Below are 22,507 nucleotides of genomic sequence, written 5' to 3' on the forward strand. Positions count from 1 at the left end.
GGGTGACATTTTAAGTCAGAAAAAAAGGGGGGTAGCGTCCCTCGTATACTTTATTCTTCTTTTTTTCTTTTTCTCTTTCCTTTTTTTTTTTTTTGTAATAGTTCGTTGCACTAATTCATTCATTCGTTCAATTTCAATATTATCATAATTATTGGATTATAGTTTCTGACCTGGTTTATAAAAATAATAATTATATCGATCAAAATAATATAACATTGATAATTAATAATCCATCGATATAATGTCAAATTTTTAATAAAATATATTTTTGCATAAACGTGATTCTAATTGATTAATTGATGAAATATAAAATTAATAATAAAACAAATTATTGATATAATATATTATTAAAATGTACAAACGTATAATGATTCTGAAGAGAATTCAATTATTAATTAATTATTAACAATTATAAAATATGAAAACGTTTGAACAATCATACTTTTGTAATTAGATCAGTAATGATCTATAAGAAAGATCGGAAATGAACATGTTTGATCATTGAAATTTTTTATTCTTCTAAGACCTAAGGAAAGCTAAGATAGGTCAATGAGAGCTTTAATTGCTTTCTCACTGTACAATCCCCTACCCCATTTTTTGCTTCCCGACATTCCTCATATTATTATTATTATATTTTCTATTCGAATATCAGAAGAAGATGTCTTCTGGTGTTGACATCTTTTTAACCATGTCTCTACCACGTTCTCTTTTCTTCCATTCGTTTAAATGTACTTCACGAAGATCGTAGCAAGCAATTTATTCCAAGTGGCCTTCTTCTTCTTCTTCTTCTTCTTCTTCTTCTTCTTCTCCTTCTTCTTCTTCTCCTTCTTCTTCTTCGATATTCGACAATTTTCCCTTACATTTAGCATTGAAGAAGAGAAACCAAGAAAAATATTTTCTGCTCGATTTTCTTTTCTCTCCAGATTATTATAATTATTATTATTCTTTTTTTTTTTTTTTAATCCAAATAATTATAATCAAATAGAAATATTAATTAATTAATCTAAATAATTCTTAAATCTTTTGATATTATTATCGAGATAACTATATAACGAGAAATATATATTAATTAATTAATCTAGATCGTTTTTAAATCCATTGATATTATTATAATAAATATTAATTAATATAGATGAATATTTAGATGGAATATGCAAAGTGAAGAAAATTTTAAGATATCCTTCTAAAAACGATATGATTTCTCATTTATTCTTATGAAAACGGATTTAAATATCGATTTCCTCTTAAAGGAAATTACAAACGTTCTTGAGAGATAACGAAATTAAGGGTAGTGATAACGTCGAAGGATGTAAAATATGAAGAACATACAAATTGGAAGGATTCTAAAATGATTCGTAATCATCGTGCAATGAAATATTATTCTATAAGATAATTTTTATATAATTTTTTTTTATGACAATCATTTTGATTTAAAAAAAAAAAAAAGAAAAAAAACGATAAATAAAAATTATAAAATTTAAAGTTACCCACATTATTATTAGGAATAATTATTATTACTTCAATAATTTTCATCGTTCATATTAATTAATAATATTTCAACATTATTCCTATGAATAATTATTGAAGATATAAATCATTTTTATCATTTTTATACCCTTATATCCAACAAGAATAATTATCGTTATTTCAATAAAAATGACGTAGCAATAAATAAAACGATTTTTCAAATTTATCGGACGTTCCTGTAAAAATCTACGATAAAGTTCATTGAAAGAAAGTCCTTCGCGATTGCGCAGGACTCTCGCGATAGATAACGAGAAATTTTCGCACCCCCTCTCGCGCTTATATATACGACCAAGATGATCTGCGAAAGTTCGTATTATTCGATCGTTCCTCGTTTCACCATAAACTCTCATATTTCTCTATCTGCTCCTATCTATCTATCTATCTATCTATCTACATATTTACAAAGTTCTGTGCTAACTTTTTCTATGCAAGAAAAAAGACCGTCGGTCTTAAGTTAAATACAAAAATAATTTGAAAAATTTTATTATCCACCGAGTGATTTTAAAATCAAAGTGATCTATATTAATCACATGTGTGTTTGTGTTTATATGTGTCTGTGCGTTAAGACAATGTACCCTTCAACGTCAAAATTTGTTTAAAAAAAAAAAAGTGATACATTCAACAAACAAATAAATAAAAATCTCTTTAAACGTTTTCTCGATTATCATAGATTTCCTTTTTTCTTTTTTTTTTTTTTTGTTGAATTTAATCAAAGGATCCGTTCAAAATGGACATCGAAGAATTTCGAATTCGTGGAAAAGAAATGGTGGAATATATATGCGAATTTATGAGTAATATTCATAATCGAAGAGTAACACCAGATGTTGGTCCTGGATACTTGAGACCATTATTACCTTCTGAAGCACCCCAACAACCTGAAGCATGGGAAGATATCATGAAAGATGTTGAATCTAAAATCATGCCAGGAGTGAGTGTATTATATTTTATATAAAAAAAAAAAAAAAAAATCAAAAAAAAAATCAAAAAAAAAAACCAAAGAAAAAAACTCTGTTAAGAAAATTGATAAAAATAGAAAAATTATTTATATCCATATGTGTGTTTTAGATCACACACTGGCAACATCCAAGATTTCATGCATATTTCCCAGCTGGAAATTCTTTCCCATCGATTCTTGGTGATATGCTTTCTGATGCGATTGGATGTATCGGTTTTTCTTGGGTCAGTCATTATCAATCAATAAGATTTTTAATTCTAAAAAATATAAATCAAATTTCACATTATTAAATTGATAAGGAAACGAAAATGAATTTCCTGTTAATAATCTATAGCTGTAGGGTAGAAATGATCGATCGATCGTAGTTGTCAGAAGAAGGAAATTATTATTTGCTATAGTATGATGGTTCTTATATATATAGTATACTTTGTGATTTGACATGTCAGATATTAGATGATGAAGGATGTTTTATAAAATTTCCTCATTTTTAGTTATATATATATATATATATATAAGTTAAAAAATAATTTCTTTCTAGAAATTAAAAAATATTATAAAATAGAAACTAATCTATTATTCTTAATAATAATATTATAAACATTCTGAGAGTTAATATTATTATTAATTATCATATATTATTAATTATTAGTTAATTAACTCGGTTTATTTATATTATCTAATGATAATTCTTAAATTAATAATAATTAACTTAATTGACTATAATTATCTAATGAAAATTTTTGAAGTAATAATGATTATTCATAATAATATTATTCTTAATAATTATTATAAATCTTTAAAAATTGTTCAAGAAAATAATAATAATTTTTTATATAATAATAATAATAATATTACAATAATTATTGTAATATTATTATTATATAAAAATTATATTATATTATATTATATATATATATATTTATATTGGCGTGTGCGTGTGCGCGCGCGAGCGTACATATATATATATATATATATTATTATTATTATTATCATATACTGATTTGTTTTAGGCTGCTAGTCCAGCTTGCACAGAGCTAGAAACAATAGTTTGTGATTGGTTCGGTAAGTATTAATTAATATCATTATACAATAAATTTCAAATATAATAATTTTATATTGAAATTCAAGGTAAAGCCATTGGTTTGCCAAATGATTTTCTATACTTTAACGAGACTAGCAAAGGTGGAGGTGTCATACAGGTAAAGCAATGTTTAATATGTAAAACATTTATATCAATATTATTATATAAAAACATTTAAAAAAATGAATATGAAATCTTAAGGGTTCTGCATCGGAATGTATTTTGGTATGCATGTTAGCTGCAAGAGCTCAAGCTATTGCTAGATTAAAAGAATCATCAGCTCATACACATTTGGATGAAACTGCATTATTAGGAAAATTAATGGCTTATTGTAGTCGAGAAAGTCATAGTTCCGTTGAAAAAGATGCTATGATTTCCTTCGTTAAATTAAGAATTCTAGAACCTGATGAGAAAAGTGTACTTCGTGGCGAAACTTTAAGACAGGTATTTTATAACAGTGATATCAATTCAGTGATATCATTTATATAAAAAAAAAAAAAAAAAAAAAAAAAAAATTATACTCACGTTTGTTCCTTTGAATAATATTCACGAAAAATATTTCAGGCTATCGAAGCTGACACCGCAGAAGGTTTCGTGCCCTTTTTTGTTTCTACAACCCTTGGCACAACTGCTTGTTGTTCCTTTGATAATTTAAAGGAAATTGGTCCAATCTGCAAAAAATATCCTGGAGTAAGTAATTTATTAATTATACATTATTATATTCGTTTACCTTAATAAATTGATTTTTGAATATATTAATAAATATTAATAATTGTTTCAAACAATTGTCCGATTAATAAATATTTCGTTTATAGATTTGGTTACATGTAGATGCAGCATATGCAGGGAATGCTTTTATCTGTCCAGAATTAAAATATTTGATGGCTGGCATTGAATATGCAGATTCATTTAATACTAATACAAATAAATTCTTATTAACCAACTTTGATTGTTCTTGTCTATGGGTAAAAGATAGATTCAAATTAACAAGTGCCCTAGTCGTTGATCCATTATATCTTCAACATACACACGCTGATACTGCAATAGATTACAGGTAATCTAATTGATTTGATTTTACGATATTACTTTAGATCTAATTATTATTTTCATAATAATTCATTTTTAGACACTGGAGTATACCATTAAGTAGACGATTTCGTTCATTAAAATTATGGTTTGTTATGAGAAACTATGGAATATCTGGATTACAATCGTACATTCGCAATCATTGCCAACTTGCAAAGAGATTCGAAGCTTTGGTGAGGAAGGATTCAAGATTTGAAATCTGCAATGATGTTGTGGTTAGAAATATTTTTCTCATCATTAATATATATATCTTTTTTAAATTAAAAGAAATTCTTTTAAGTTGATTTCAATTTAATTTTTAACAGTTAGGTCTGGTATGTTTCCGAGCAAAAGGTTCTGATAAACTTAATCAAAAACTTCTAAGTACCATTAATGATTCAGGAAAGATACACATGGTACCGGCTCGTGTAAATCAACGTTATACGATTCGTTTTGCTCTTGCTGCACCAAATGCATCCGCTCGTGATGTTGGTAAGTTAAAAAATCAAGATTCTTGATTAATAAAATTGAATTAAATTGTAAATAATTTCTAAAGAAAATCTTAATATACGGAATGACATGTCATTGTAATAAAAAATTTACATAAAATTAAGAAATAGAACGAGATTACTCAAGGAAGATCTAGAATTTTATCGAAACATATACAGAATCCTTATTTCAAGCTATTTCTAAGCAAAAAAAAAAAAAAAAAAGAAAAGAACAGTACATAAATAATCTTCTATTATAGATCTAGCTTGGTCCATTATAACAGACTACTTGGCAGAATTATTAGAATCTAAGGTACAAAATTTAAATAAAATGATATATAAAATAATTATATAGTTTTGATCTTGAAATAATTTCAAAATCAAATTTTGTAGGACGTGATGGACGAGTTAGCTGATATTCGCGAGAAGAAAAGGAAAGCTACATTGGAACAAAGACGATCTTTTTTCGTTCGCATGGTGTCTGATCCAGCTATACAACCAGGCTTTACCAAAACACCAAACAGAACTGGAGCAAAGCTTGATACTCAAGCAACAATCGGCGGTATTGGAACAAATACGAACACTGCAACGTAAATGCAAACATATTATATAAACATTCTTATATATTTTTTTGACGTGTTTACCCAAGGTCATGTAATAATATTATTTTTATACAATCTTAGACATTCGTGGATATCTTGGCCATTAGCATATTTGATGAATTCAAGAGATGGAACTGATACAAATGAATTATCATTAAGGTATAAAATAATAATGTATTATAATAATAAATGTTAATTAATTCTAATGAATTCTTGGATCCTTCAGATTTCGGCATTTGGATACAATGGTAAGATTGAAAGCAAGTGGTACTGGAAGCAGACGCGGTAGTAGTAATGGATGTAGCCCAGAACCATCACCAACAGCTTCACCATCTCGTGGAAGATCACCGAACGGCAGAACGTAATAATTAGAACTATCATGATTAGAAAATCCTGTAAAAACAATTTCTTTTAACATTCCCTGTATTTCGAAATATAAATAATGACACCGAAGAGAAAAATAGTTCAATTATCGTTAAATTTCTGTTCGTTCGAATATATCAATACTGCCGCCTATAATACAAATGCAAAAATTGTTTCTCAATGGATTAAAAAAAAAAAAAAAAAAAAAAAAAAAAACTGATGTCTACGATTAACTAATTCAATTACCTATTTTTTTCTTTCCTAAAAAGTAAATAACATTATTGATTCATTGATACGTCCTCTTTTCTATTGGCTTTATACCATTGTATGCTAAACAAATGTAAATATCATTAACATTTTATGAAGTTTTAAACAACAAACCGACTTTGGATTCAAACTATGATTAACTTTCGTCATTGAGAAATGAATTTCCATCGTTAACTTTCCTCTATGTGTTGCTAATAAATCGTTCGATCGACTTTCGTATGTCTGTTTGAAAACAAAAAAAGAAAGAAAAAGCAAAAAGAAAGACTATAGAATAACTTTAGGGATAGAAATACGATTTCATTTGTACAGTTACAGTACTAGCTCGTTGGAAATCCAATTGAAAAACTTCGAACGCGAGGAGACCATGCGTGAAGGTGATGTCGAGAAAATGGAGTCTGCCATGTCTGTGTTTATATATTACAAAGATTGAGCGGTGACCTGTCACCGTTTCTACAGGGTGTTGTAAATGTAGGTGAAGAGTAAATATCTATTTATAAACAACGGAAAGCGCGTTAAGGGTGGGGGGTTGAATTTACTCTCCGTGCAATATCGAGACTATATGCTCGTTTATTCAAGCACCGACCCCATCATGATACTATTAACCACCATTGATACACGCACATATATATATATATATGTATGTATGTATGTATATTATATCTTATTTCATATGAATTTATATTTATTTTTCATTTTTGTTTGTTTAAAAAATACTTGATTTCGAAGAAATAATAATAATAATGTTTTATATATGTTACTTATTTAAATATTAATTATTTTAGATAACGTTTTTGAATTAATTACTAATAATTTTCTTTTTCTTTGTGTTTAATTACTAAAAATACATAAGATAAGTATTCTTTTTGTGTTTCTGTCATTTTAAAAAAATAACATATAACTCGTCTCTGAGAAAAATGTCAAAATTCTTTTTTAATCATTACTATCAAATTTCCCTGTAGTAAAAAGTTATATTATTAAACATAGGAGGAACGCTTACCCTTTGAAATATATACCGTCATATGCATAAATTTTATGATAAAAATAATACTATAATAAAGAAATGCATTCTGCATATACGCTATCTTATTTTAAAAACATTTTTTTTAAAGAAATAATAAATAAGTATGCGAAATTTTAATGAAGTTACTTCCGGATTAAAAATTTTCCCAAAACAAATAAACGAATGATATCATTTCTAATCGTTCTTCTCAGACATGTAATAATAATAATAATAATAATGAAACTTTCAGATATATTGTTGAGATAAATTCCATAAGAAAAAACCCACAATACACGTAAATAAAATTTCTCAGAGAGAAATACTGAAAATTTCCTTAAGAATATATCTCTTATCAAAAAGAAACAGTCACTATAAAGGCTAATCTTGTGTTTCCTGGGACGCAACGAATCCCAGTAGTGACGCAAACGAACACAGAAATGTAATTTTCCCGAGCCTATATACCCAACCATAAGCGAAGCAAAAGTGAGGAAGAGGAGAAGAAGAAGAAGAAGGGCAGTGTAAAAGTGATGGTGCGGATAAAAGTGACCGGCGCTTTGGCTGATGCTACAGTTTCTCATCGAGTTCGACGCAAGTTACATTGATTAGAACGATCGGTCTTTCAAAGTTCTACGTTAACGAGTTATTGTGAGTTTCTTAAGAATTTTTCCGAAAATATCTAAAAAAAAAAAAAAAAAAAAGAACAAAACAAAAAAACGATACTATTAAAAAAAGAAACAAATTTTCTGATTGCTGACATTATATGTTTGTACGTATATACATAAAACGCGTGAGTGAATTATTAATAACAAATTAATTTATAAATAAAAAATAGTAAACGGTTAAAAATTTTTTCCTTATTTAAAAGAAAAGAAAAAAAAAGAAAAAAAAAAAAAAAAAAAAGAGAAAAAAAAAACAAATTCTTTTGTACAAAATAAAAATCGTTGATTTTTAACATAATATAAAAGAAAATGTGTTAGTAAAAACAAAAAAATAATAATAATAATAATGATTTGCAAATTACAATTATAAACAATTTAATGTTCCTTTTTCTGTTTCTAAAAAAAGAATTCTTTCATATAAACTAACGATTAATATAAAATTTGTATTATTTCTGATTTTTCTAATATTATATATACATTTATATATGTATGTGTGCGTGTGCGTGTATAATTAACAAATAATAAATAATAAATAATAAACGTTTATTATTTATTAAATATTTCTTTTTCCAAAGGGAGAAAAAAAAGCCCGATTTTTTTTTTGTACGAATTAACGCTTGGTATATAAGATTTACGCAATTGCTGATAGAAAAATATAAATAAGACACGTTTCTTGAAATCGTGCCTAATCAAAAGTATAGCACTTTCTTTATATGTACACGCATACACACACATACACAAAAAAAAAAAAAAAAAAAAAAAAAAAAAAAAAAAAAAAGAGAGAGAGAAAACTTCTGATTTGTTATAATTCAGAATATTAAAAAAAATGCATTCCAGTAATTGGATTTTATCATGAATATCGACGAGTTTCAAGTATGCGGCAAGGAGATGGTGGAGTATATATCCGAGTATTTACGTACTTTAGAAGGTAAAAGAGTGACTGCAAATGTGGATCCAGGATACCTGCGACCCCTCTTACCAAACGAAGCACCAGCAAAACCCGAATCATGGGATGCTATTATGAAAGATATCGATGGAAAAATAATGCCTGGAGTAAGTATCGATTTTATCTGATAAATTTGATCGATCGATTATCCGTATTCTAATTATAATTTATATATATATATATATGTATATAATATACAAGAACATAAATATACATGCATGCGTGCGTGCATGCGTGCGTGCGTACGTACGTACGTACGTACATACGAACGTAAATATCAAAAACTTTGACAAAAGTGTTATCTAAAATAAAGTTACATCCGCTTTAATGGGTGTTTTTTATGTTCACTGAAGTGATCCAAACTGCGTTTCAAATACAAACACACACATACACCATATAGTTCGTTCAAGTATTATAATGTGTAGGGAAAAATAAAACGTAAAATAAAATAGAAAAATAACACCCGCTAATACGTGTGTGTATGTGTGTGTGTATGTATAAAAACAAGATTAAAAGTCTATATAACGCATGATTGCTTCCGATGATGGTCGAGACGACGTGAAAATCGATTTTAAAAAATTACCTGGAAACTTATAACCATAACTTGCTAACTATATATAACCGTAACGTTAACTATGTAGTTAGCTTTAGAATATATGTTAAGAAAGATATTAATTTCAAAAAATAAAATGCATATATACATATATATATATATTTTTTTTTTACAGATCACACATTGGCAACATCCAAGATTTCATGCTTATTTTCCGTCAGGCAATTCCTTCCCATCGATCTTAGCAGACATGTTATCAGATGCAATAGGTTGCATTGGTTTTTCTTGGGCTGCTAGTCCTGCTTGTACAGAATTGGAAACTATTGTTTTAGATTGGTATGCAAAAGCTATTGACCTACCAAGAGAATTTCTATCCGAAGAGAAGACTTCTAAAGGTGGTGGAGTTATTCAAGGTTCTGCATCAGAGTGCATTTTAGTGACAATGCTAGCAGCACGAACTCAAGCTATCAGATTATTGAAGGAACAGGAACCAGATACCGAAGATTCTGCTTTCTTGCCAAGATTGGTTGCTTATTGCTCAACTGAAGCTCATTCATGCGTGGAGAAGGCAGCAATGATCAGTTTGGTTAAATTAAGAGTACTCCAGCCGGATGATAAAGCTTCTCTTCGTGGTAAAAGACTAGAATCAGCGATTAAAGAAGATGTGGCTAATGGTTTGGTACCTTTTTTTGTATCCACAACATTAGGTACAACTGGATCATGTTCTTTTGATAATCTCGTTGAAATTGGACCGGTTTGTAAGCTCTATCCTAGTATTTGGTTACACGTGGATGGTGCTTACGCCGGTAATTCTTTTATCTGTCCAGAAATGAGACCTTTCATGGCTGGAATCGAACATGCTGATTCCTTCAATACAAATCCTAATAAATGGTTATTGGTTAGCTTTGATTGTTCCTGTTTATGGGTACGAGATAGAGTTAAATTAACTTCTGCTTTGGTCGTGGATCCTCTTTATCTTCAACATGCTAGATCAGGGGAATCCATTGATTATCGTCATTGGGGTATACCATTGAGTAGAAGATTCAGAGCTTTGAAACTCTGGTTTGTCATGAGGACTTATGGTATTACTGGGCTACAAAAATATATAAGAAATCATATCAGATTAGCAAGAAGATTCGAAGCTCTAATGAAGAAAGATAGAAGATTTGAAATTGTGAATGATGTACGTGCTGGTCTGGTGTGTTTTCGTTTGAAAGAATCTGATGAAATTAATCAGGAACTCTTGGCGAATATCAATGCATCTGGAAGATTACATATGATTCCTGCTAGAGTAATGAGTAAGTATACCTTGAGATTTTGTGTCACAAGAGAGAGTGCAACAGAAGAAGACATTGACTATGCCATTGAAGTTATTGAAGAACATGCAACAGAAGTCTTATTGGCACACTATCAAGGTACAGAAGATGAATTCAGAGCTAAAGGTCCTAAGAGTCCTGCTGCGTTGGATAAGAAACTTGTACGAAAATTCAGCTTCACCAGAAGTGTCACCAGAGATGTTTACAAAAGATCTAAATCTAAATCAAGTCTTCATGATGGTGCAACACCTATCATGGTTGTCGATGATCAAGCACAAGAAGTTGATACCATTGAAGAAGATGTCTTCTGTAATAGCAGGTAGACCGCACCAGAGCTCACGGTTCCTAAGAAAAGAGATCAATTGTTATCTTTACCGTGAGCTTTTAATAATTTTCGAGAACTAAAATATCATCAGGAATATGAGATTTAAAAAGTGTGTCCTAGAAATTTTCAACGATTAAGATTAGACTGATATGTTTATGATCAAAATCTAATAAGAGTATTGAAAAATGTAAACATATGAGTGTTCGAATATCAATTTTCTTATATAAGGAATAAATTAAACTTGATATTTCTTCGTAAATTTAAATAAAAACAGAAAAATAAAACAGTTACATATTTAATGCGATAATATTCTAACATTTGTAATTATGGAATATGCATATATTGATAATATCGAATTAACATAACCTATCTGCTTGTATTATTATGTAATGTATGTATGTACATTCTCGTAGTTTGTATGTACGAACTTAGTTTTAATTTCCTATGTAAAACAAATAGTTTATATTTGAAGATTATGGTGCCTAAGAAAAAGTCACGAATTTATTCCTTGTTTCGTACCTGGAATTTCTTAAATGCACCCTATATATGTACATGCATATATATATATATATATATATATATATATATATATATATATATGTATATATATATCTCGATTTAAAATTGTAACATTCATGTAATAGTTAAGAATATCAACCTATTTGAGTTATATACAATGACGATTATATATATATATATATATATATATATATATATATGTGTATGAATGTTGAATAATGATGTGTATAAACAGGCAATTAACGACTGCCATTGTATGCAAGAATCGCGATAGTGTAGTAGTGTAGTAGTAGTAGTATATATGCATATGTATGTATGTATGTATGTATACACACATAAACATACACATACACACACACGCGCGCACATACACACATATACACATAATTGACTTTATTTAATAAATTTTATATAAGTGGTAAGAAATATATCAAATATAAAAAGTTATAAGAATGTGTTAGTTGACAGTATGAATGTAAATTACTTATTAAGGAGTTAAACATATTTATATGTATGTTACAAAACGAGCATTTATTATTTTTAATATTTTAATTATTATTCAAATAATTTATTGCGTCGATTGCGAATCTAAACAATAACAATAAGAAAGACGAATATTCTAGTTAATAAATATCCATATTTTATTACCATTTAAAATAATTTATTAATATAGGATTAAAAGATTCAATAAAAGTATTATTTGCAACGATATTTAAAAATACCCTGAGTTTCACTTCTATTTATTATGAATTAATAACAAATGATAAAATGCCTGATTTATTATATAATTGAACTGAAAAAGCAGTTCGCATAAATACTTTGTTTGCACAACTATAATTTACATATCGTACAGTAATTATGAATATATAGCATGTACAGAAGACAAAATAAAAACATTTTTCACTACGTAATGTTTATCCTTTTATCAATATATCTAATCCTATATTGTGCATTATAACCTGTAAAAAGTTAGTTGTAATTACAACCTGTAAGAATGATATTTGTATTTTAAAATAAATTATAAAATTCATAATGTAATTTAAATTAGTTATAATCTTAAAGATTATTTAAACTAATCTAATAAGTAGATCATAATTAACAATTTATAGAAATTGGATATTACAGAATAGCTATAGGCAATATGTGAAATATAGTTTAGTAGTATTAAGGGTGATAATAAGGATACAGATTGAAGTCAATGATACAATTTGTATAAATTGTATTAAAATATATTTTCAGTTATGTATCCTTTAGATAATAAAATGATATCTTTTTTTTTTTTTTTTTGATAATATTAAATCTGTTATGGACAACAGTCTTTATAAATAATAAAAAAAGTTCACTTTACATCTGACCACATTGAGATATCGTTACAGGTATCTTTGGTTTATTATTTGGTCCAGTAGGAACATTTTCTACTTTTCTCATGACCAATAAGCCATCTATCACTCTTCCAAAAACCACATGCTTTCCGTCTAGAAAATTACACTTAGCGCATGTAATAAAAAATTGACAACCATTAGTATCCTTTCCACTATTTGCCATGGAAAGTAATCCTGGCGAGTCATGTTTCAATGTAAAGTTTTCATCAGGAAAAGTTCCACCACCATAGATACTAATTACTCCTGTACCATCACCATTTACAAAATCTCCTCCTTGTATCATGAAGTCTTTAATCACTCTGTGAAATATAGCACCTTTGAATCCTAATGGTACGCCATCCTTTCTATACTCTCCGGTACAAAATTGTCGAAAGTTTTCCGAAGTCTTTGGACATACATCTTCAAAAAGCTCAAAAATCATACGACCAATTTCTGTTGTACCCACAGATACATCAAAAAATACTACTGGATTATTTGGATTGCGCAGTTGAGCTTGAATCTGATTCCAAGTAGGCATATTTATATCTCGAGAAAATATACTGTACATACAATTAATTTGATAAACGTCAAGAGTTCTTACATTTGAAATTATATTAAGAATAAAGTAAATAAATTTGTTAATAATTACAAATGTTTTACCTCTTAAATGATCCTAACCTCAAATTCTAGTTCTATAATTTGGTGTGCCTCGTATCACACCGTACAGATTCCTTATGTTAAAACAAAATGTTCTTTCTATAGTTCTGTTAAATACGATGCTTCGATTACGCTCTCATACGTTTAATTAACGATAGTAATGTTTATGATAATAAATTTTACGTTATACTCGGAGAAACAACAACGTGCCTATGATACTAACCGGTTCAATATCAAACTTCCGAAATACATAACATACGTATAAAAGTAAAACTAACCTCAAATAATAAGTTGGAAAAATAAATATATTCTGTTTAAAACTAAAAATTACGAATAATTAATATATCGTGGATCTAATAATTATAAATAAATTCTTGTATAAACATATACGCTGTAAACGAATATATTTTGTGACGAAGTTAACAAAATAATCATGATCTTAATTGGTTAAAACAAATCGCATAATATAATAAATTATTTCGTGACATTTTGAACTCACCTTTAACAGAAATACATAATATGAGTCTTGATAAATGACGATGAAAATAATTCCATTAAATTCACTTAATTACAAATTATTGATTCTCTCGTATCTCGAACGTGTTAATATTTATCTATGCGCGGACATTTTGTTTTACTTTGATCCGTCAAGTCACGTGACTTGAATATGTATTCAATTCAAACAAGTAACGTCAAATTTGAATTTGTACTTTTCGAATAATATAAATTTTTTCCAAGTATATGATATAACAAATGTGGTATTAAAAATAACTGCTTGATTATTATATAAAATAAAAGGCAATTTTATTTTTTGTCTTTGTCATGCTGTACATTATAAATGCCTTTAATAAGTCTTTATTTACACTCGTGTTACTTTTACCAATGGTAAATCATATATGATGAAAAAACTAAGGTACTTTTAATATATATATATTAATTTTAATATATATATATATATATATATATATATATGTGTGTGTGTGTGTGTGTGTGTTACTTGGAATTAATCCATTATAATATATATAATCTTTTTTTTTTTTTATAAATGTAAAATCAATCTTTATCTCAATTAATTAAAACAGTGCATTTTTTTTTTAAAGCTCATAGAAAAACAGTGCAGAGCCTATTACTATTCGGTATTATATTATTCATGATGATTCCCAATTTGACATAATAATTATAATAACAAATAATTCCCATCTTTTCTTTTAAAATTAAAATATTTTTTTAATTATATATGAATTTTAACATGTTCCATTAATATGTTTTTATCTGTAAAATCTTCCCCACATATACCACAAACTAGTTCTTCTCCATCATCACTATCTTGTTGATAATGAACAATTTGTATAACTGTTCCTTGAGAAACTCCTTCGTGTAATAATGATTCCTGCCTATTCCCATTGTGACTTTTTATTGCCTGATCTTCTCTAGATGTATCATGTGTAGCCATATCCATAGGTAGATCGGTACTTCCTATCTGCGCTATTTGACTAGAATAATTTTCATGATCTTCTGGATTATTACTTATTGTCAGAACGGGAAGTGACTCATTTGGTTTTGATAATAAATGTAAAGTATTACTTTGTTTAGAGGATTGTATTAAATGCATTGTATCAACTTCATCGTTTCTGGTTGTAGTTATAGCACGAAGAGCATTATTATCTGGTAAAATATGTGTAGTGTCATTTTGTTTATTCATAGTAATTAAATATGAATCTGCACGATCATGATCATTCTGTGTTATATTCACATTTTCATTTTGTTTGTCATCTAATATTAATCTTACATTATTGTGTTTAAGCTCCGATATAGCAATTAAGTTTTCATTATGTCTTTCAGCAGTAACAACGAGATAAGTATTATTTTGTTTATCATTTACAATTTGTTGACACTCTGTTTTATCCATTGCTTCTGTTATAGATAATAATGCTTTATTTTGTTCTAATCTTGAAATTTCATTATTATCTAGATTTGGTTTCTCCTGTGTACCTTCAACGATTGATGCTTTAGTTTTTTTTCTCGTAGGTCGTGACTTAGGAGCATTATTATTTGTTTTTGCTTTTGCTTCGGCTATCATTTGATCCGAATGTTTAACAATATGGGCGCACAATTCATCACGATCTTGATTTAAAGCACCGCATAAAGGACAAGGATAAGGTGGTCCTGTAACTTCAGTTTCATTTTTTCCTGCAGCATGAACCCATCGAACGTGTTCACGAAGAACAACTTTCTGATTGAAAGCTCTAGAGCATAAAGGACATACGTGTGGTCTTTCACCAGTATGAATTCGTTCGTGTTTTCTTAATGTACCACCATCTCTAAATGCTTTCCAACAAAATTTACAACCATATGGTCTTTCACCTGTATGAGTACGATGATGAATTAAATATCCTTGTCGCGAGGAGAACGTTTTTGAGCAAGTATCACAATGAAAATGTGCTGGACTTCCTGCATGAGTTCTACCATGTTCCCAAAGACCTTGACGTGATACAAAACTTTTTCCACATTCCGTACAGGTAAATGGTGAATCACCAGGATGGGCCGACAATCTGTGCTTATCTAATTGATTTTGTTTTTCAAATTGTGTTCCACAAACTTCACAACAATGAGTTTTCTTTCTATGTATCCATTGATGCCTAAACATTTTCTGTTTAGTTGTAAATTTCTTTCCGCATTCAGAGCAAGCATGTTTTCCCCATTTACTATTTGAAACACCTTGATCTATATTATTCTGCATAATTTTTTTTGTGCAAGTAGTTTGATGAGTTGCCAAATGATTTGCATCTTGAAATTGTTTATCACAATATTCACATTCAATGGGCATCCAGTTTTTAGATGTATGAATCTTTTCATGTGATACCAATGCTATTGCTCTTGAAAAACTAATACCACAATGACTACATGTATGCTGTTTATTAACATCTGTCCCCATATCCACATAATTTCTTCTACTGTCATTATTATATGTAAGTGCCTCAACTTTGACCATACTGTCTGAATTATTAAATGTGTTAAGGGATAAACTGTATTGTTGATTGATTTGATTATTCATATTATTTTGTTGTGTATATTCAAATTGTGTTACTTCACCATTAGGTAATACATTAAATTCATGCAGTGTATCTATTTTTTCATCATGATTAGAGATTGTATTGACAGTAGACGATTGTTCATTTTGAAAAGTATAAGCAGGAACAGCCCAATGAACTTGACAAGCATTATAATTTTGTACAGTTTGAACAGTCGAAGATGGAACAGGTACATTTTGTGATTCAGACGTATTATTTTCAGACCATTTTCTAAATGTATCCACAGACTGTGACAATTGATTATTTCCTCTTGATTGCATTATAGCACGTCCAGCTACATAAGTATGTATTTTCATATGATTTGATAAGCTAGATGGTCTTTGAAAGTCTGCACCACAAATGGTACATTTATGAGGTCTTTCTATCTGATGAACTTGTAACATATGCGATTGAAGACTGCTTTTAGAACGAAACAAATTACCGCATGTTCTACATGCATGTGGTCGATCAACTTGATGACAAACCATATGATTATTTAAATCCATTTTCCTTTCAAATGTTTCTCCGCATGTTGGACATGATAACTTACTTATATTACACGTACCCTGATGTTTGGTAAATTCAATTTGTGTGAACAAATTAGCACAATTAGGACAACTGACTTTTTTATTTTCAAAACAAGGATACATGCCACCTAATTGACGAAGTGCTTCAACAGCCATTGATTCGTCATCACCAGAAGTATATTGTTGTTGTTCCTCCTGTTTGATATATATAGGATAAACGCTACGATTTTCATCTTCCTCGTCCGATCTATCAGGTAAAATTTCGACAGCAACATGAGCTTCTTGAATATCAGTATTAACATCATTAACAGGAACTTCATTTAAACCATCTTGTAGTACACAATCATCAACAGGTTCACATATCTCTTCGTGTGATATTATATTTTCTTGAATATTATCATGTACTCCAGAAAGTGGAAATGTAACGTATTGTTCATTTTCATGAGCTTCCATAATGTAGAATTATTTTACCCGCTCATATGAATTGATTTATATTTAAAGATCTTCCCAATGAACCTAGTTTCACCTTACTCCTGTTAAGTTAGGTCCTGTCAATGTAATCATTGAAAATCAGTGTCTCAATAAATTTCACGTATACTGTCGCAAAAAAAGTTATTTCCATTTCACATTATTAGATCGATTCTTCATTATTTTATATTAATTTATCTATTAAAATACTTATTTCTTTTTTCCCCTTCTGACAATATATACTTGGTATGGTTAAATGTTAAATGTATGAATGAGTAATATATTATTGAAAATAAAAATACTCTTTTAAACAAATAACAATCGTTAAAATAACACTAAATTATAGAGTTATAATTTTTACATAATATTTAATAATTCATAATAAGTTACACACTTATCCAAAATTTCAACGTATAACAAGGTTACTTCCATAGTAGTATATAACATTATCTATCTGAAGTTATCTGCGTTTGCTACATTGTTACCAAGAGATAAGATTTTACGCGGTAAATATGAAATATCATATAATTCATTTCTAAATTAATTTCAATTAATAGAAACACGATTATTTTCAGATTATTCTATATACATATATATATATATATATATACATAAATGTAGTACTTTTTTTTTCATATTAAAATGAATATAATTTATAATAAGTGTCAAATTAAAAAAGAAGAACAAAATATCTGCAACATAAATAATGTTACTCAATAGATAAGTTTTACGTGCAATTTACAAAAATTTATTCACAAAAAATAATAATAAGAATTAATATGTATATATATATTTATATGCATATATATTATAATTTAAAAAAAAAATATATATATATATATTAATATTTATACTGATATCTTTGCATATCTAGAACCCTGTTTTATCTTTCGATAAGAAATTACATTAAGACTGTTTATCATCTTCCGTTGGAAGCGTGAGACTTCAGCGACAGCTATGGACAAAATGTGAACTATAAATGTAAGCAAGGAATTTTGTTTCTGCAATGCAAATTAATTAGAAATTAATTAGTAAGTAAATTAGTATACAAGTGTTAGAATAACTAGTGAACCTATTCTAAAATCCGTGTTCTCGGGTTTGACATGAGCTATCGAAAATTCTAGTTCCCAAAGCATAAGAGCATTTCGACTGACAACGTGGTAAAATTAAAATATAATGAATATATCTATTCTCAAAAGATTTTGATGAATCTTTGAAAATAACTCAATACTCTAATAATTATTCACTTGAGTCACAATTTGTGACGGCCATTTCAGTATATATCCTTTTCTTTGTTTAGTGTCTTAATCACTATTATAGAGCATTCGACAATCCTTTTATGAAAAGAAAAACTTTGTCCCGACAAATCGTGATAATATAGGGAGAGAAACAAGAATCAGATCTAAATAAAGATTCTTTAGTTCATCTTTCATGAACATGTACAAATCCTTAGGGATTGATTGTTTCCCTGATTAATTGGATAGATTTAAATATATCCTGATTCAGTTTTTTTTTGTAACCATATCAATCATTACCAATTTTCTAAATTGGTCGATAAAATGGGAATACATTATTATCATCATTTTGAACCGATCGGTACAATAGGAATCTACTAATATCAAAATTCTTACTCGGTCGGTCAAAGAGAAATTTACAATTATCAACGTTTTTACTCGGTCGGTAAACAAGAACATTCATTTGTTAACATCGACATTCATTCTGTTGGTAAAACAGAAATCTATTATTACCGGCATTATCGATCCGATCCATCGAAAAAAATCCTGATATTGGTATGCGATACAATCGTTCTAACGAGACATCAATAAGAGATCTCTAATTAGTAAGACATCTATAAATAATGATATACCCATAAATTAGCATCTGTCAAGCTTGATTTTTCCTCTTATAATAAGTACGGTGAATTCCCTCTCTTTTTATTATTTACTGTGAAAGATGTCCCGTTTTAATAGATCTAATCGAATGATCGTAAACATACGATATAGAAGGATACAATCTAAACAAAAATTACTTTGATCAATAAGCGTATTGTAAATCATTGAGAAAATTTTATACTTTTGTAGATATATACATTTGTCTTTGTGTATATCATAAAAAAAAAAAAAAGAATAATGAAGTTACAACGTAAACCTTACGCATTACAAATTACAAAAGATTCACCCACGATAACTATATAAGCAAATAAAATATTAAGAATCCTTTCAAAATTCTTTCTTTACGATACAACAAACGAAAATATTCGTAGAAATGTCAAATTTGTACGTATCTATTTATATTGTTAATTGAAAACAAGTCAAAATGATTATTGAGACGATATAACAATAATTGTCAATTCTATAACGATATAACGTTATATCTCGTAAATAAATTTAATCGCATAACGATTATATTTCTCATGGCGTATCGCTCCAATTATTCCATGTTTTAATCATATCGTATAATGAATTTCCAGGACAATCGGTTTGAGCGGTTTGTCGATGGCCAAGAAGCTTATAATCTGATTTGATTTTGTTGTTAGCTACACCATAAGCTATCAAATTCTTCGTTGTCCGAATGCTCGCTGGATTTGGTGTGGTATCTGTATGCAAATAGACACAAATAAAATTGTAGAAAAGAAAAAAAAAAAAAAAAAGAAAAACATAAGTATTATGAAAGAAAAAACACGTTTAAATCGCTTATATTACTTACTGGTATAATTACCAATGATGCAAATACCAATACTCTTGGAATTATATGGGATTGAATGAGAGCCATGTTTACCCCAGCCAAGACCTTCGTAGACATTACCATCTTCACCGACCAAAAAATTGTAGCCTATGTCGTTCCATTTTTTCGTGTCCATATGATAATTCTACGGATATAATGTGCAATGTTTTTAATTACTCAAAGGAATAATTTCGTCATGAAATTTTATTGAACATTTTGATTTGTGGAAAAAAAGAACTGTACAGAAAAGAAAAGAAAAGAAAAGAAAAGAAAAAGAATATATCATAAAAAGTCACCTGAAAACTTCTCACTCTAGCCTGACAAATAGCTTGAGTGTTACAACTAACAGTATCCGAATGATGAATAATAACATACGGAGGTGGATTTATTCTAAGAGGACGTATAGTGGTTTTCGGTGATCTAGCTCCCCATTGTTGTCTTGAAATGATGTTAGGTATTTCTAAAAATAATTATATCAGATTAACAGATCGTTCGATCGAACGAACGAACGAATGATCGAACGATCGAGATAGGTCAATGTAATTTCGTTTGTTTGCGATAAAAATTGAACGTGACAAGATACGCGGATAATGTCATCAACGAAATAACGTTGTAACGTATAAAATCATTTTTTTGTTTTCTTCTTTTTTTTCTTTTTTTTCCCCGATCTAATCTCTAATGTCAAAGCTTACGTCATGACATAATTATCGTACTACTATAACGGCCGATAAAATTATCCCTATCCAATTATATATTTTCACATGGTTAACTACATTAATGGGGATATACAATTATTTGCTTTTTCATATTTATCAAGACTTTTGTCTCGTCGTACGAATCGATTATATCAATTATTTTTGTCGAATTGCTAATGATTATTATGGATATTTTATAATTTTTTCTTGTTCTTTTTTTTTCTCTACCTCTCTCTCTCCCTCTCTCTCTCTCTCCTTTTTTTTTCTTTTATGATCAAATGAAAAAACAATTTCTTTGAAGTATTACGTGCATATATATAACACATCGAGATACGAGTTTTCAAGGTCTCTCTTTAAATCTATCTCTTCGTCTATTTCAAAGATATATTTCGTAATTGAACGAATTTAAAAACTGGTCGAGGGACATAAGAGAAAAAAAGAGAGAGAGAGAGAGAGAGAGAGAGAGAGAGAGAGAGAGAGAATTGTTACCAGAAGTTGCAGCAGAATTTGCAATTTCCGCTGGATGGCAAATTGTGATGCACGTTGCAATAAGTAGAAACGTCGCTCGTACCATTCTGATTACTTCTTAGACACTATAGCACTACTTGATGATCGTTGATATATACTGATCGTCTTCTCCGTCGTTGAACACATACATTCGTGTCCATGACCTTTGCACATAGATACTAATATCAGGCATATGAAATTATTCGTTTGTATTGGTACGCCGTCTATTGTATAAAACCGGTCAAAACCGTATATGCGTGTATATGCGCGCGCATTTGTGGGTTTTTTTTATTTCCATATAAGTAAAATATATATATATATATATATATATATATACATATATGTATATACGGAATATATTATATTCTCTTTGAGATATGGGTATTCCCAATTGATACTGTATTAATCTATTATTATTCCAAACGTATCAATATTTATTTGACTTTTTTTTTCGTTATAAATTCCATCAGATACACAAAATGGTAAATACTCGTTCTCGTAAACGTGTATATATATATATATATATATATATATATATATATATATATATATGTATATCATCGAGAATGAATAAATTAAATCAGTGATATTACGCAAAATAAATTGTTTATATGATTTGAAATAATTTTTGATCTATTTTTCTTTTTTTCTTTCTTTCTTTCTTTTTTTTTTTTGTATTCCAATAGATTCGTAGGAAACAAAAAGGAATATATATATATATATATATATATATATATATATATATATACTCATATGAATTATTTTGTGTCTAAAAATTATACGCTAATCGTAAAAGTTTTATATTAAAAGTCGATAATATTATGGGAATGA

General features: G+C 28.4%; 5 protein-coding genes across 13 annotated transcripts in view; 2 read left to right on the forward strand and 3 right to left on the reverse strand.

The window, feature by feature from the left end:
* Positions 1-1,670: 1,670 nt before the first annotated feature.
* LOC124956042 (aromatic-L-amino-acid decarboxylase-like) lies at positions 1,671-6,265 on the forward strand. The gene is made up of 13 exons (XM_047511390.1): positions 1,671-2,455; positions 2,593-2,706; positions 3,493-3,544; positions 3,611-3,681; positions 3,765-4,007; positions 4,128-4,253; positions 4,379-4,617; positions 4,690-4,864; positions 4,955-5,120; positions 5,377-5,429; positions 5,510-5,706; positions 5,800-5,877; positions 5,945-6,265. The coding sequence occupies exons 1-13, from the start codon at positions 2,255-2,257 to the stop codon at positions 6,081-6,083; spliced, it is 1,854 nt and encodes a 617-aa protein (XP_047367346.1). The 5' UTR covers positions 1,671-2,254; the 3' UTR covers positions 6,084-6,265.
* On the reverse strand, positions 2,463-19,652 carry LOC124956034 (zinc finger protein 184-like). 2 transcript variants are annotated; one of them, XM_047511371.1, is made up of 6 exons: positions 14,257-19,652; positions 9,866-11,167; positions 4,508-6,111; positions 4,294-4,422; positions 4,089-4,234; positions 2,463-2,739 (listed from the first exon to the last, which is right to left on the reverse strand). In XM_047511371.1, exon 1 carries the CDS (start codon positions 17,733-17,735, stop codon positions 14,916-14,918), a length of 2,820 nt encoding a protein of 939 aa, XP_047367327.1. In that variant the 5' UTR covers positions 17,736-19,652; the 3' UTR covers positions 2,463-2,739; positions 4,089-4,234; positions 4,294-4,422; positions 4,508-6,111; positions 9,866-11,167; positions 14,257-14,915. The 2 variants fall into 2 exon arrangements, with proteins under 2 accessions (XP_047367327.1, XP_047367328.1); XM_047511372.1 differs by lacking the exons at positions 4,294-4,422; positions 4,508-6,111; positions 9,866-11,167.
* LOC124956037 (tyrosine decarboxylase-like) lies at positions 7,634-12,246 on the forward strand. Of its 7 annotated transcripts, none has more exons than XM_047511381.1 (3): positions 7,634-8,135; positions 8,933-9,060; positions 9,682-12,246. In XM_047511381.1, exons 2-3 carry the CDS (start codon positions 9,028-9,030, stop codon positions 11,143-11,145), a joined length of 1,497 nt encoding a protein of 498 aa, XP_047367337.1. In that variant the 5' UTR covers positions 7,634-8,135; positions 8,933-9,027; the 3' UTR covers positions 11,146-12,246. The 7 variants fall into 7 exon arrangements, with proteins under 7 accessions (XP_047367337.1, XP_047367338.1, XP_047367334.1 ...); XM_047511382.1 differs by having other exon boundaries at positions 7,634-7,993; XM_047511378.1 differs by having other exon boundaries at positions 7,636-8,135; positions 8,845-9,060.
* Positions 12,700-14,317, reverse strand: LOC124956041 (peptidyl-prolyl cis-trans isomerase H). Of its 2 annotated transcripts, XM_047511386.1 has the most exons (3): positions 14,184-14,315; positions 13,688-13,758; positions 12,700-13,587 (listed from the first exon to the last, which is right to left on the reverse strand). In XM_047511386.1, exon 3 carries the CDS (start codon positions 13,563-13,565, stop codon positions 13,011-13,013), a length of 555 nt encoding a protein of 184 aa, XP_047367342.1. In that variant the 5' UTR covers positions 13,566-13,587; positions 13,688-13,758; positions 14,184-14,315; the 3' UTR covers positions 12,700-13,010. The 2 variants fall into 2 exon arrangements, with proteins under 2 accessions (XP_047367342.1, XP_047367343.1); XM_047511387.1 differs by lacking the exon at positions 13,688-13,758 and having other exon boundaries at positions 14,184-14,317.
* Positions 19,653-19,794: 142 nt separating the features above from the next.
* Positions 19,795-22,507, reverse strand: part of LOC124956063 — a 5,571-nt gene continuing 2,858 nt past the window's right edge. The window contains exons 4-8 of the mRNA XM_047511433.1: positions 21,796-21,900; positions 21,659-21,754; positions 20,771-20,934; positions 20,457-20,619; positions 19,795-20,346 (exon numbers count right to left, since the gene is read on the reverse strand). Coding sequence (XP_047367389.1) covers positions 20,162-20,346; positions 20,457-20,619; positions 20,771-20,934; positions 21,659-21,754; positions 21,796-21,900 — 713 coding nt within the window. The 3' untranslated portion in view covers positions 19,795-20,161. The remainder of the gene's footprint in view (positions 20,347-20,456; positions 20,620-20,770; positions 20,935-21,658; positions 21,755-21,795; positions 21,901-22,507) is intronic.

The sequence above is a fragment of the Vespa velutina genome, chromosome 20 (assembly GCF_912470025.1).
Source record: "Vespa velutina chromosome 20, iVesVel2.1, whole genome shotgun sequence".
Lineage (NCBI taxonomy): Eukaryota > Metazoa > Arthropoda > Insecta > Hymenoptera > Vespidae > Vespa > Vespa velutina.

Excerpts from the sequence above, each read along its gene's own strand:
- LOC124956042 (XM_047511390.1), top strand. The coding sequence starts at position 2,255 with ATGGACATCGAAGAATTTCGAATTCGTGGAAAAGAAATGGTGGAATAT. Across the intron at positions 4,008-4,127 it reads GTGGCGAAACTTTAAGACAG|GCTATCGAAGCTGACACCGC; the intron begins GTATTTTATAAC and ends AAAATATTTCAG. Across the intron at positions 5,121-5,376 it reads TGCATCCGCTCGTGATGTTG|ATCTAGCTTGGTCCATTATA; the intron begins GTAAGTTAAAAA and ends CTTCTATTATAG.
- LOC124956037 (XM_047511378.1), top strand. The coding sequence starts at position 8,860 with ATGAATATCGACGAGTTTCAAGTATGCGGCAAGGAGATGGTGGAGTAT. Across the intron at positions 9,061-9,681 it reads ATGGAAAAATAATGCCTGGA|ATCACACATTGGCAACATCC; the intron begins GTAAGTATCGAT and ends TTTTTTTTACAG.
- LOC124956041 (XM_047511387.1), bottom strand. The coding sequence starts at position 13,565 with ATGCCTACTTGGAATCAGATTCAAGCTCAACTGCGCAATCCAAATAAT.
- LOC124956034 (XM_047511372.1), bottom strand. The coding sequence starts at position 17,735 with ATGGAAGCTCATGAAAATGAACAATACGTTACATTTCCACTTTCTGGA.